This window comes from Salvelinus alpinus, chromosome 9 (assembly GCF_045679555.1).
Source record: "Salvelinus alpinus chromosome 9, SLU_Salpinus.1, whole genome shotgun sequence".
NCBI lineage: Eukaryota > Metazoa > Chordata > Actinopteri > Salmoniformes > Salmonidae > Salvelinus > Salvelinus alpinus.
Genome location: NC_092094.1, coordinates 16,457,581 through 16,473,008, shown reverse-complemented (window position 1 = coordinate 16,473,008; position 15,428 = coordinate 16,457,581). Strand labels below are relative to the sequence as shown.

Here is a 15,428-nt window from a genome sequence, read left to right as displayed (position 1 = left end):
ATGCTGGTCTCAATGGGTGAGGTCACCGCATGTGTGGGGGGTGGGACAAAGGGGGTATCAGAGGTACGGAGAGTGGAACTACAGGGTCCATTGCAAACCAAAACAATGATAATGAAAACTAGCCTGAACAACAGTATGCAAGGCATATTGATATTTGAGAGAGACATACAATAAGGCATAAAGTGATTGCAGGTCTTGATTAGGAGAGCTAGCTAAAACAACAGGTAAGATAACAGCAGCAATAACAGGGTGCTAGTCTAACACAGCAACAACAGGTAAAAATGGCGACGACTAGGCAGAGAGGGTCGGATTAACTACACACAGATCCTGAGTTAAAGCACAGAGCCGACAGATAAAACACAAATAAACAGAATGGAGTACCGTGAATTAATGGACAGTCAAGCATGCATCAGCTATGTAGCCAAGTGATCATAGTGTCCAGGGGGCAGCCGTAGATGGAGCAGGGAGGCCTCCACTAAGGCAGTTCCATCTCATACCCCCCAGGGGAGAGTTAGCCCACTCACCCCTGAGAATGTGTCTTAGACTGGGGTCTGCATTCCCTCCCTGCCCCCTGGTCATGTTTTTAAACGTGAGGAATTCACAGACCACTAATGGCTCTACCTAATTGCAGGTTGCCACTGATCCACTGCATTGAAGATTAAAGGAAATATCACCAGTGATGCAGCTAATTACAGAAGAGGGAGCTATTATTTGAGAACCTTTTTTAACCTTTGTGGTTTTTGGGTGCATTTTTCTGTTCTTGAATGGACAGATTGTAGTATTTTTTGCGTGTTGGTTGTATTCGTTCAGAATGAGATTGAGATGCCACTGTATTAGCCTAATTTAATGAATACTTTATTTTTGCAAGTGAGACCACTTTTCTGTGTTTTAGGACTAGTCATTTGTCCCTTGACGGAGCCTAAATGTTGATGTTATTTTCAGCAGTAAACCAAGGAATGGTTCATGAATAGCACAAGTAATGTCTTTCTTTCTTCAATATTCTCAGTGACTGTGAACATAGTCTAGTTTCTCAGACTCAAAAAGCTAATTGAATCTGTTCCTACAGTCCCCCTCTTTGCCATTTCAAAGATAATTGAATTTGAACTGCCACCCTGTTTCTCCTCCAGCTATGGTTGGAGCTGGTACTGACAGACACACACACACACACACACACACACACACACACACACACACACACACACACACACACACACACACACACACACACACACACACAACCCCCCCCCCCCAAACTCCCTGTGACACATAATTAAGGTTGTAGGTCATAGTTTAGTCTTTGGTAATCTGTCATTACCAACAACTGTACAGGAAAGTTTTAAGCTCTTAACCTAATTTCTCTTCAGTACAGTAAATGAGTAGTATGGCTTCAGTACCTATATTATCCCAGCTTTACCTGAGCCTAGGGACATAATAGGGCAGCTTCCTGCCTTAGTGGAGGAATGTCCTTTGTTCTAGATGAGTAGGTCTAGGTGGGGGTTGGTATCTGAGAGAGAAGACATTTACAATCCTATTAGATGTGTAAGTTTGAACTTTCTCTCAATGTGAGCATAATGAGATGCTGTCAACATGATCCTTCTGCTCCAAATGATCTGCCACATTTCAGATAGCCCACAGGTAATGATTTATCTATTATGTAATTGGTCGTCAAACTATACAAGTTAGTTGATGAGCATTTGTAGCTGCTGGCTATAGGACTTCACTGGATTTATCGAATAGAGGCTTTGGGGGAGGGCGAGTTACACCCTGTGCGCATGCTTGAGGAGGGGGGGACAGAAAAATTACTCAATTTTCTCAGTGGTGATTTGAGGGGTAGCGGGACAAGAAAAGCGTGAGGGCAAAACCCTACCATAAGGAACCACACACAGTCTCACGGATAGGAAGCACACCAAAAATGTTGATATTTCAAATTGCGACTCTGCTATGTAAGTTTATTATTTTTATCATTTTGAAATGTTTTCTGTAGAACGCATGTCCAACATTGAGTCAACTGAAAGTGCATAATGATACACTTTGCATGTAGCCTAATGAAGAAAATACAGTTAAGCATATTTAAATGGATATTAGTTCTAAAAGTTTAAATAGTCAACGTTTCGTAGGCTAATTTAATTAATCATATGTGGAATTGTTTGTATAATTTTTTTGACTTTGACACATATTGTTCTTGTTTTAAACTCGGCATGAAACAATTAAATAGCTTCAAGTGGCATTAATATAAATCAAAGACCCATTGAAATGGAAGGTTTATATCCTGTTTTTCAGATTGTGTTTTCGACTAAAACGTACATTTTTATTATGGAGTTTTATTAAAAGTTTTATGAACAGGGAGACCAAAGCTTTGAGCACTTTTCGTTAGTATTTTATTCTAATACTCCGGCTATTTTATCTAATAGTTCACTTGTCTTTGACATTTTTGTACAATAAAACGTCACTCCACAACCTGTATTGAATAAATCCCATTGTTCAATATTGCCTCTTCTTTGTGTAGCCGCAGGGGCGTGCGTCCTTGCCCAGGTACCAGAGTTCAGCGATGTGTGCACAGAGGGGAGCTGCTACCCCGCCACGGGAGACCTTCTCATCGGCAGAGCCCACCAACTCTCTGCCAACTCCACATGCGGCCTCCACCGGCCCGAGCCGTTCTGTATCGTCAGTCATTTACAGGTAAATGATTCTGGCACAAGTACAGAGACTATTTGGACTAGGCCCCAGGTGTTATTATAGGCCTATATACTTCATTAACTATCACACAAATATTGTTACTCCAAGTTGACAACAGTTCAATCAATAGGATTCGTTATTATTTCAATGGCGTAAAAGTACCGATATTCAATAATCAAGAAAAGCAAGCTCTGATTTGTTGTGCCTCTACGCAGCATTTGGAGTCTCTCATTCATGCCTGTAGTAGCGAGGGAGATAAGCAATACATAGATATGCTCCATAATAAAGCATTCCTGTAATTGCTAACCTCAGGGTGTTTGCTCTTGGAAATGGGAAAGATAGTTTTGACCTTGTGAAAATTGGTGTTGAGAATAAAATGGTGCTATATTCATTGTCTTGCATGCCTGGAAAGGGATTCCTTTCCCAAGTCATCTAGGCTACTACTAAACAAAGTAACAAAGTGCAAAGAGGCACAAACAGGCTATGTGGTTAACTCAAAATTAAACATTAATTACAGTATCACATATTAAATGATAACATTGTTTCATTTCCTCAGTAAGAAAAGCTCCCCTATTTATTTGAATGGGGAATAAATGCATGCTCAAAATTAAAATTCTCTTGCCATGGGCAATGTGGCGTTCAGATTTCATAATAACTACTGTAAGGTTTACAGTCAATCTCTTGTCTGTTGGGGGTGGAATATATAAATGGGATATATTCCAAATATCCCTTGGGCTTTTATTCTCAATACAAGGACTTTCTTTCACATATTTTTTCTTAAACTCCTGCTTTCTCAATATGAGCGTAGGAGTGGGAAAGATGTTTAGGATTTGGGAAGGATTGGTTTAGGAGTTGCACGACCCTCTGAGTTGTCTAGACTGCTTCCTGGATCACACAATCATTCTATAAGCATTATTGAGGTTCAGAACAACAATGACTTGAAAGTGGCTGTGCCAGCAGCTTGGATGCATGGGGGCTCATTGTATTGGCACAGACATTCCATGGTTAGAGATATCAAACAACCATCACTTGAGGAGCCACCATCAAATACTTTTGCCGTGCACTTACATGAAAATAAATGGTTGCCTTGCTTGAGACATCATCCTATTTTATCAGTATCCACCTAAATCAAATGTACTAGAAATGGCTGATTCTTGTTCTCCCCCACCTTAACTGTAGAGTATTTGTGAACACTTCTATGATGTGTTGAGCATATTTTTAAAGCAGGGGTGTCAAATTCATTTCACAGAGGGCCTAGTGTCTGCAGGTTTTTGTTTTTTCCTTTCAATTAAGCCCTAGACAACCAGGTGTGGGGAGTTCCTTACCAATCAGTGACCTTAATTCATCACTTAAGTACAAGGTAGGAGCGAAAACCCACAGGCACACTCAGCCCTCCGTGAAATTAGTTTGATACATGTGATTTAAAGTATGGTTTACCCTGAGCATGCAAAGAATTTAAGATGGAAATCTAATATAATTAAATTAATTACATTTATGTCACCACTGAAGTAGAGAGAAACCAGATCGTGTCAGTGAAAGACGTGATCCAACAGGGTTACATTTCTTATCAAACACATATCTATGTACTGGAATTCAAACAAATGTGTGTGGCTGTGGACACACTATTCTGTTGCATGCTCTGGATGTGTATAATGTTTACAATCTTGTAAAGTTGTTTTCTTGTCAAGTGGTGAAAAGACGGAAGGAAATCCAGATGATGCTGAATTTGAACCCTTGAGCATGTGTATACACACACACACACACACACACACACACACACACACACACACACACACACACACACACACACACACACACACACACACACACACACACACACACACACAAGTACACATAGTGTGTTTTCTGAACTTCTGGTGGCCAAATGAAACCTGCATTGTCAGCAGCCTAAGGTAAGCCTTCACTGATGAGTGAGACCAGGGCAAGACAGACTCCTCATTTCAAAGTAGTTAAGCCCCTATTTAGCTCAATCACTTATTTCAGCATCTATATCTGCTCTTGATAAAATACCCAATTTCAATTACTTCTGTATGAATGGGCTCTTCAAAGATGTTCATTATCTGTACCCTCACCTGATTGGGAGAAATCGGCTTGGCATCCCAAGAATCACACTGACATTTTTATCTCTCTTTCTCCCAATCTTCACGGTCTCTTCAGGAAGAGAAGAAATGCTTTGTGTGTGACTCCACCGACGTCTACGTCAAAAGCGTGGTTAACGCCACCACCGGCCACCGAGTGGAGAATGTCGTGACCACATTCGCCCCCAACCGCCTGAAAACCTGGTGGCAGTCAGAGAATGGTGAGTTCTCGTGGGGGGAAATTGGTGGATGGCTAGTAGGTAGATGAGTTCAATCAAAGGCGACTCTGTCTTCTTTCCCCCCTCAGTATATTTTCACCCTCCAATCCCTTCCCTAACCCCTTTAATCAATGTGAAGGGAGACATCAAAGAGAAAGCAGAAATGGCTGACTTAGATGATGACCAGTTTATAAACTTTGGAATGACAGGATTAACCCATGGGGAATGATTACCTAGGTGGCTGTTAGATGAGGCGGGGTTACACCCTGTGTACTTGCGGCCCGTTTGCCCGAATTTGGCCCGTGGGTGGTTTTATTTGGCCCCCCACGTTTTCTGAGAAAAAAACATTTATTTTATATTTTTATTGTTGGACATAATAGACTAAAAACACCAGGAAATCAGCTCCAAATGATTTTAATTTAAGAAATCAGTTCTCAAGTATTCCCACGCTTAGTAGAGAGAAACATGTAATCGTATACATATGTAAGCAAGGTTTGAAAATATGTTTCAGTCAAACATTATACTGTATCTGCTTGGGCTTCTTGAGGTCAATTTGCTATCTACAAATGATTTGTAATTATGTTCCGGCCCCCCCGACCATCCACTCAAGACTTGGACATACATTTTTGCCAACACATGGCTAACCTTTGTTTAATCAGCTTAACAGCTGCTTTTAGTGAAAATGTGTTTGGAGTAACCTTTCTAGCTAATAGGCTATGTTAGAGTTTGCACTTCCTCTTCCAATTCTAATATGGGGAGGTCAAAATTATTTTTAAAAACTATGTACCAAATCTATTAGTTTTAAAATGTTGATTACTTCTCCTTGCCATTATCATTCACCTGATGAAATGACAAAACATGTGCAAAACATTTTTTTGCTGACGCATGTCCCTGGGTCACGGTTTGCCTGGGAGGGTGTCCCTTGGAAAAAACAAGTTGAAGACCCCTGGTTTTGAAGCATTGTTAATGATTACTAGGAGGCCAAAAGCATTGAAATCGTCCACAACTTAGATACAAATTCAGCTATCCCAAGTGCATCTTGCCTTGAAGAGTTAACTCACAAAAAAGTGCTGGAAGGATATAAGATTCAGAAAGTAATCTGACTAGGAGTTAGGGGAGGTTTGGCCGAGGATAAAGCGGTGGGAATATTTCTCCGGAAAGAACAGGAAGGAGGTTAATACTCACTAGTGGAGCGGCCAACTACACAGATGGGCCTGGCAAAAGAGACAGGGAATTTCCATTCATAATCCAGACATTACTGTACTAGATCCACTCTATTACAACACTGTCCCAGTAGGCCCCAGCTCAAAGCACAACCCTCTTACTACCTTTTCCAACTGTCTTCTCCTCAAAAGCTGTGCAAGACCATCGCCCAAGAACACACAGATCCTAATACATTTGTTTTGTTAAGTTGTATTTAAAAAAAATATAATTTAAAGCGACTTTGAGATTCTACTTGTAATGAAAAGCGCTATATAAAATGCATGTATTATTATTATTACAATTATAATTATTATAAGCACAGGTGAGGTTCCCCCAAAACGGATGTAAAACTGACACTCAATAGTCCCATTCTACAATATAAGATGGAGGGAAACGCATTCGTGCTTAGTTGATGAACTCTGTGTTGTTGCTAAAGTAACGCATTAATTGTATATAGTCTAATGATGAGTTCGAACACTTTCTCCTGTTAATAACCTCTCTAGGATATGTGGGACGGTAGCATCCCACTTGGCCAATAGCCAGGGAAAATGTAGAGCGCCAAATAAAAAAAAATGATATAAAATCAAACTTTCATTAAATCACACATGTAAGATACCAAATTAAAGCTACACTCGTTGTGAATCCAGCCAACGTGTCAGATTTCAAAAAGGCTTTTCGGCGAAAGCATTAGATGCTATTATCTGATGATAGCACAACAGTAAACAAAGAGAGTGTAGCATATTTGAACCCTGCAGGCGCAATACAAAACGCAGAAATAAAATATAAATCATGCATTTACATTTTACATTTAAGTCATTTAGCAGACGCTCTTATCCAGAGCGACTTACAAATTGGTGCATTCACCTTATGATATCCAGTGGAACAGCCACTTTACAATAGTGCATCTAACTCTTTTAAGGGGGAGGGGGGGTTAGAAGGATTACTTTATCCTATCCTAGGTATTCCTTAAAGAGGTGGGGTTTCAGGTGTCTCCGGAAGGTGGTGATTGACTCCGCTGACCTGGCGTCGTGAGGGAGTTTGTTCCACCATTGGGGTGCCTTACCTTTGACGAGCTTCTTTTGTTGGCACTCCAATATGTCCCATAAACATCACAAATGGTCCTTTTGTTTGATTAATTCCGTCCATATATATCCAAATTGTCCATTTATTTGGCACTTCCAATTTGCGCAACGTCACTACAAAATATCTCAAAAATTACCTCTAAACTTTGCCAAAACATTTCAAACTACTTTTGTCTGTTATTTTTTTTAAATATTTTTTGTTTTTAAAAAAATAAATTGTAGCCCCTTTTCTCCCCAATTTTCGTGGTATCCAATCGCTAGTAATTACTATCTTGTCTCATCGCTACAACTCCCGTACAGGCTCGGGAGAGACGAAGGTCGAAAGCCATGCGTCCTCCGAAGCACAACCCAACCAAGCCACACTGCTTCTTAACACAGCGCGCCTCCAACCCGGAAGCCAGCCGCACCAATGTGTCGGAGGAAACACCGTGCACTCGCCCCCCTCGGTTAGCGCGCACTGCGCCCGGCCCGCCACAGGAGTCGCTGGAGCGCGATGAGACAAGGATATCCCTACCGGCCAAACCCTCCCTAACCCGGACGACGCTAGGCCAATTGTGCGTCGCCCCACGGACCTCCCGGTCGCGGCCGGCTGCGACAGAGCCTGGGCGCGAACCCAGAGACTCGGGTGGCGCAGCTAGCACTGCGATGCAGTGCTCTAGACCACTGCGCCACCCGGGAGGCCCTCCTGGGTCTATCTGTTTTCAATACAGGAGGACAACAAACCAACGCTACTTTTCTAGTCTTGCGCAACTCTCAAACAGTACACACAACATTACACTGATTCCAGATGGCCGTTCTTCTTCATTGCACAAAGGAATAACCTCAACCTATTTCCAACGACTGGTGACATCCAGTGGAAGCGGTAGGAACTGCAAACAGGTTGATTAGAGATCTAGTATCCGGCCTCCCGGGTGGCGCAGTGGTCTAGGGCACTGCATCGCAGTGCTAACTGCGCCACCAGAGTCTCTGGGTTCGCGCCCAGGTTCTGTCGCAGCCGGCCGCGACCGGGAGGTCCGTGGGGCGACGCACAATTGGCATAGCGTCGTCCGGGTTAGGGAGGGTTTGGCCGGTAGGGATATCCTTGTCTCATCGCGCTCCAGCGACTCCTGTGGCGGGCCGGGCGCAGTGCGCGCTAACCAAGGGGGCCAGGTACACGGTGTTTCCTCCGACACATTGGTGCGGCTGGCTTCCGGGTTGGAGGCGCGCTGTGTTAAGAAGCAGTGCGGCTTGGTTGGGTTGTGCTTCGGAGGACGCATGGCTTTCGACCTTCGTCTCTCCCGAGCCCGTACGGGAGTTGTAGCGATGAGACAAGATAGTAATTACTAGCGATTGGATACCACGGAAATTGGGGAGAAAATGGGATCAAAATGTTAAAAAAAAAATAAAAAAAAAAATATATATATATATATATAGAAATCTAGTATCCCAATGAAAACTCATTGAACAGACAGTGACCTAAATTGTTTTTTATCTGAATGGTTAGTCCTCGGGGTTTTGCCTGCTACATAAGTTCTGGTATACTCACAGACATGATTCAAACAGTTTTAGAAACTTCAGAGTGTTTTCTATCCAAATCTACTAATAATATGCATATCTTATATTCTGGAGATGAGTAGAAGGAAGTTGAAATTGGGCACGCTATTTATCCAAAAGTGAAAATGCTGCCCCCTATCCTAGAGAAGTTATACATTGTTGCATATTGATAAGTGGTGGCTTGTTCTTGCTCTTATTGCTAAACAATAAACATAACCAATTAATATTAGTTTCACCAAAGAAATAGAGATAATTGAAATGGTTAAGTTGTTATTTGCTGCTTAACTACCCAGTAACTACGCGTAAAATCCACTGCCCCATTTTGTGGCAAAGAAGAATGTCAGGAATCAGAACGGCAGCCATGAGCTTTATATCATAGAACAGAACCAACCATGAAAATACTATGAAGGGAGAGGTGAAGAGTTAATGCATGTTTTTTGATCCAGAAGATGCACTGTGAAGAGTGGATAAGTGGCATGTACTGTATAGTTAACCATTCCAGCTTGTGTTATGCTTGGCTCAATTGGAAACCTGTATGTACACTCATGTTTTTGTTTCTGTCTCTCCTTCCGCTCTCCACCCTCTCTGACTTCATCACGTTTTTAAATTCTATCCTTCCCTTGCCGTTTGACCCTCTATTTTTTCTCTGTCCCCTCTATCTCTCCCTCCCTTTTAACATTTTTTTGCCACCTCTTTTTTCTCTTTCCCCCTGTCCTTTCCCTCCTTGTCTCTTTCCCCCCGCTTCTTCATTCTTTCCCCAGGTCTTGAGAAAGTGACCATCCAGCTGAACTTGGAGGCAGAGTTTCATTTCACCCACCTCATCATGACCTTCAAGGTAACCAATGGGGAGGCCGAGTCAGAGGGCTCAATGTGGGGGAGCGTGGTTAGTGTGTAAGGGGATGCTGGCTGGACCGTCTACTCTGCAGATTATCAGAAGGCTTGGCCTCGTGGGAGGTCTACCATACACACAAACACACACACGCACACACAGCTGTGTGAGCCTGAGGAATGGAGAACAGACCGCCCACCAGTCTGGGGTTATTCGCTCCACACAGATCTGGCCTGTATCACTTTACTCACAATTGCAGCTCATTTAGGCTGTGTAACAGGAATTTTGTAATACAGCCAATATTGAACTAAACTGTGACATCAATTTTGTGTGACAAATACAGCTGAAATAACAATTTGAGATTAATTTCAAGTTATGAATAAATGTACTGTGACTGACATACCCAATGGATAGCAGCTTATGATAGGAAGGATGTGAAGAAACATGTCTTATGTCCCTACTATCCATAGATATTTCAACATAAATATGTTCCCGTAGTATAACCGAATTGACATTGTAATTATGGCATTATGGTATCTAATCTTTTTCGATCAGTTCACACCTAATATTGATACTATGCATGGCAGTCTCTCTTGGCTAAGAATTGAGGAAAGACTGACTGCATCACTTCTTGTTTTTATAAGAAACATTAATGTGTTGGAAATTCACTTGCGCTATATAAGATGGAATAGAGTTCCATGCACTCATGGCTGTGTATAATACTGAACGTTTACTTAAATTTGACTGGACCTGGGTGCTGTGAAAAGACCCCTGGTGACATGTCTGGTGGGGTAAGTGTGTGTGTGTGTGTGTCAGTGCTGTGTGTAAGTTGACTATGCAAACAATTTCGAATTTCCAACACATTAATGTTTCTTATAAAAACAAGAAGTGCCGCAGTCAGTCTTTCCTAAACTCAAAATTCCTGTTACACAGCATAAATGAGCTGCAAATGTGAGTAAAGTAATACAGGCCAGACCTGGTTTCAAAAAATAAATAAAGCAAAATCTCAAGGCACAAAGCCTCTCCCCCATGTGACCTACTTGTTGTGTGTATGTACTGACAGGTATGTGTAACTGATAGATGCACACATTTACTACATGTTCATGTTTTTAAATGTATGTAAATTGTCAAGTATTTTGTCTGTAATGTCTTTTTTGTTATATGTCGGACTCCAATAAGACTAGCTGTCGCCATTGGCGTTGGGTAATGGGGATCCTAATACATCATAATACATTTCTCTCCTGGCTATGGTACTCACGTCATCTTTTATTACAGCGGATGATGTACGTTTAGAAAAAGTGGGCCATTTTCCAGATGTACTCATGGTCAAATTGCTGGTTGTAACCTCAGTGTATATGTATATCACCAAGATGCATAAGTATGGTTTTTCCTCTTTGACAGACCTTCCGGCCTGCTGCCATGGTGATTGAGCGGTCGGCTGACTTTGGGAAGAACTGGCAGGTGTACCGTTACTTTGCCTACGACTGTGAGTCAGCATTTCCTGCCATATCCTCGGGGCCCATGCAGAAAGTGGATGACGTCATCTGCGATTCACATTACTCCGACATCGAACCATCGACAGAGGGAGAGGTGTGTGTTTTGCATGACTGAGTTATTTATGCATGACTGAGTTATTAATTAATAACGAAGTAATAACGAAGTAATAACTAATTACATATGACACAATATTCTGGATGTATTGAGAGAAAAGAAGCCATTTAAAAAAATTGTGTAATCCCACATCTGTCTCTGTAGGTCATCTTCCGAGTTTTGGATCCAGTTTTCCGTATTGAAGATCCCTACAGCCCCAGAATCCAAAGTAAGTTCCAGCTATAATATGTGTACTTAATGATGTATGTCTGCTAATAAGTTATTGTTATTATCCTTCCCATTTTTGGACAAATACCAGCTATGTTGCTTATTAACCGACTATACTGTAACTGCAAAATAAATGTCTACATACAATGACCTCAGGGCTACAAGCTAATGGCTAACACATGTCTCTTTCTCCTTTAGACATGTTGAAGATCACCAACCTAAGGGTGAAGTTCACCAAGCTGCACACACTGGGAGACAACCTGCTGGACTCCCGCATGGAGATCAAGGAGAAGTACTACTACGCTGTCTACGACTTGGTGGTACGGGGTAACTGCTTCTGCTACGGACACGCCTCCGAGTGCGCGCCCGTCGATGGGGCTGGGGATGTTGTTGAGGGAATGGTGAGTTCTCGATGATAAGATTATCCTAGTTTTCATCACTTACTACATAGTCCCACAAACCCGCCATCACCCAGTTGATTGCCTGTTTTGTTTTCTGTAGTACATTAGGTCAGTGGCGGTCGGTGCCGTTTAAGATGAGGGAGGACGCACATTGTTTTAAGAGAATGGCTTTATTTCTGTTACAGCATATTGGATGACTATCATTCATATTCCATTCACCCAACTCAATGTAACATTGATAGGTTTAGGCTGCTACAAGATACTCTAATTGTCCCTATACAGCCCATGGGGTTGCTACAACCTAGCCTATGAATGAAAGTTTACAATGTAGGTACACAGGTCGAGAGAAACATTTTGAGTAATCAAGGTGACAGACAGTGGCACATTCAATACTGCCTTGCATAAGCTTGCCTGCATCTAGCTCAGCTGTAACAAACTCATTCCACGGAGTGTCGGAGGGATTTTAGTTTTTCCTTTCAATTAAGACCTAGACAACCAGGTGAAGGGAGTTCCCTACTAATTAGTGACCTTAATTCATCTATCAAGTACAACGTTGGAGCGAAAACCCGCAGATACACGGCCCTCTGTGGAATGATCTGGTTGATCTTGGATGTAATCATTAGTCCAACAGTTAGAAACAAGAGTTTCTATTCAGGTATGTTTATCCCTGTTTCGTTTCATTTACTTCTGTTTAAGAAACATTTTTCAACACAATCGGCAGAATGAATACACACCTGATCACATGCAAACACAGTTCACTTTCATAGCAGCCACATACAAACAGCATGATCAGTTTGGTCGTTAATTCCTTCTCGCATCTAAGTGTGCTCCTCCTCTCATCTTTTCCTTTTGCTTGTGGGCTTCAGTGCACAACAAATCAGCTGTCTGTGACCATGCAAAAAATACTTTCCAAGCTAAATCTTCATATCATAACCCCTACACACAGCCAACATTGTTGTCACCATATTAGCTAACATCAGTCAACATAGCTACTAGAACTAACGCGTTAGTAATCTCGCTTCATGCAGTACAGTGTACAGTTAGCAAGCAGTTTAGCAGTTACACCAGTGGGCCCCAGTGGCAATAAATGAATAAAACCAAAAGCTTAACTTGACTTGGAAAAGTTCCAGTGTTGGATAGCCATAGCCAGCTAGCTAACATAGCATCCTTCACTATTTTAGTCGATTTGAGTAGGCTAAACTAGCTAGCAGCATTCTCTAGCTATGTGAAAGTGAAAAAAATACAACTAAATATAGCTATCTCTCTTGCTTCTCCTTCATTTTTAAAGAAATTAATTTGTTCAAAACTGTTCAACTATTGTCTTTTTCTCTCTTTGAGTCATCTACTAACCACATTTTATGCACTGCAGTGCTAGCTAGCTGTAGCTTATACTTTCAGTACTAGATTCATTCTCTGATCCTTTCATTGGGTGGACAACATGTCGGTTCATGCTGCAAGAACTATGATAGTTTGGAGGACGTTCTCTGGAAATTGTCATAATTACTGTGTAAGTCTATGGAAGGGGGTGAGAACCATGAACCTCAGGTTTTGTATTGAAGTCAATGTACCCAGAGGAGGACGGAAACTAGCTGTCCTCCGGCTACACCATGGTGCTACCCTACAGAGTGCTGTTGAGGCTACTGTAGACCTTCATTGCAAAACAGTGTGTTTTAATACATTTTTTGGGGTGAAATGAATTCACGAAGTCGGTGCATTTACATGTGTTTGTCACTGTTTGAGAACAACTGAGTTTGTGTTGGTGAGAATGTGTTTCTTTATCTGTGTGTGCTTGGTAGACTGTGTGTGTGTATTTGTGGACAACATGTGTCTGTGTGTGTACATGTTTGTCTGTCTGTGTATGCTAGGGAGAGAAAAGGCAGCGCACTTCCTGTTTAGTCTCTGCTATGGTCTGTTTACAGTCTGTGTCTGTCTGCGGCTAGGCTACTCTACCTCTTGTTCACTGTTATTATAAAGCCTATTCACCAAGAAATAGGAAAGTAACTCTATTAACTTTGGGGCAGCAGGTAGCCTAGTGGTTAGAGCATTGGGCCAGTAACCGAAAGGTTGCTAGATCGAATCTCCGAGCTGACAAGGTAAACATCTGTCGTTCTGCCCTTGAGCAAGGCAGTTAACCCACTGTTCCTAGGCCGTCATTGTAAATAAGAATTTGTTCTTAACTGACTTGCCTAGTTAAATAAAGATTAAATAAATAAAACAAAACTTAAGATTAATCAAACTCTTATTCTTCTCAAACCCATTTTGCAGAGTGGTTGTCAAATTGATTCTCTCACATTACAATGTCTTAAAGACAAAACAAGATACAGTTACACCTTGCCTGAAGATGCCTAACATAAAAGCTACACAATCCTGTCATGAGTGACATAGTGCCTGTTATAACAGCTCAAGTCATGACACCAAATGCGTGGCACGTATCTGACATTTTGTTGAAGGTTTTAATATTGAATTGTTAGTTTGAGTCTGTCTATCTGTCAGCAAACTGGCATTTGTCCATTCAGTTTAATGCAGAACAGATGAGAGCTGGTCAACACTGTAAACATGTCCTGCAGCCATCTGGAATAGGAATACATGGACCGGCTTTCGTCTGTAGTTTCCCTTTGCTTTTGCACTGATATCTCAGATGTAATTGACCATGATGGTCAAGGGGAGCACAGTCAAATAGCACTGAGGCCTCAGTCTCTGCACAGTAGTTGATAGATCCCTGAACTGCCCTATTAAACCCTGAATATGGCCTGTGAAATCATTTTAAGGGGGATATCAATAAATCGTTTATGTACATGCATAGCAACGAAGTAATGGCATATTCACTGCTTGTAAGTGCTTATTAATGCTAGTTTCTCACCTCTGTATGTTTTCCCTAAGGTCCATGGCCACTGTATGTGCAACCACAACACCATGGGGTTGAACTGTGAGAAGTGTCAGGACTTCTACCATGACCTGCCCTGGAGACCAGCCGAGGGACGCAATACCAACGCCTGTAAAAGTAAGCCACCTTAAGCTAACAAACTGTCTTAATAAAGAGTTCCCAAAGGGGAATATTATAGTTTGTGTCCCCTTTCAATTAATCACTTGTGATGACAGGCTGCAGTGTCTGCTCAGACCGTTTACAACCCTCCAACTGCCTTTTTATAAACACTGTGAATCAACATGTTGTCTTTGCCCCCCTCCCTTCCCCCAATATGTCTCTCTCTCTGCAGAATGTAACTGTAACCAGCACTCAGACTCGTGTCACTTCGACATGGCAGTATACGTCTCCACGGGTAACTTGAGCGGTGGTGTGTGTAATGAGTGCCAGCACAACACTATGGGACACAACTGTGAACAGTGCAAACCCTTCTACTTCCAGCACCCAGAGAGGGACATCCGTCACCCCAGTATCTGTGAACGTAGGTTGAACCTTGAACTTCAAACTCCAACCCCCTCTACTCTTCCACACCCCACCATCCAAACCCAGTCTTTCCTATCTCCATCCATCTTTCCATCCATCCATCCTGTTATTTTCTCCCCATTACTTCTCCACCTCTTACCCTCTACTGTTTCTTCCACTCTTC

At 42.0% G+C, this 15,428-nt stretch overlaps 1 protein-coding gene across 1 annotated transcript in view; it reads left to right on the top strand.

The window, feature by feature from the left end:
* Window positions 1-1,801: 1,801 nt before the first annotated feature.
* The window catches only part of LOC139584405 (laminin subunit beta-1-like), a 35,680-nt gene continuing 22,053 nt past the window's right edge, over window positions 1,802-15,428 (top strand). The window contains exons 1-9 of the mRNA XM_071416185.1: window positions 1,802-1,943; window positions 2,507-2,679; window positions 4,855-4,996; window positions 9,573-9,646; window positions 11,042-11,230; window positions 11,396-11,459; window positions 11,657-11,859; window positions 14,740-14,860; window positions 15,075-15,263. Coding sequence (XP_071272286.1) covers window positions 1,913-1,943; window positions 2,507-2,679; window positions 4,855-4,996; window positions 9,573-9,646; window positions 11,042-11,230; window positions 11,396-11,459; window positions 11,657-11,859; window positions 14,740-14,860; window positions 15,075-15,263 — 1,186 coding nt within the window. The 5' untranslated portion in view covers window positions 1,802-1,912. The remainder of the gene's footprint in view (window positions 1,944-2,506; window positions 2,680-4,854; window positions 4,997-9,572; window positions 9,647-11,041; window positions 11,231-11,395; window positions 11,460-11,656; window positions 11,860-14,739; window positions 14,861-15,074; window positions 15,264-15,428) is intronic.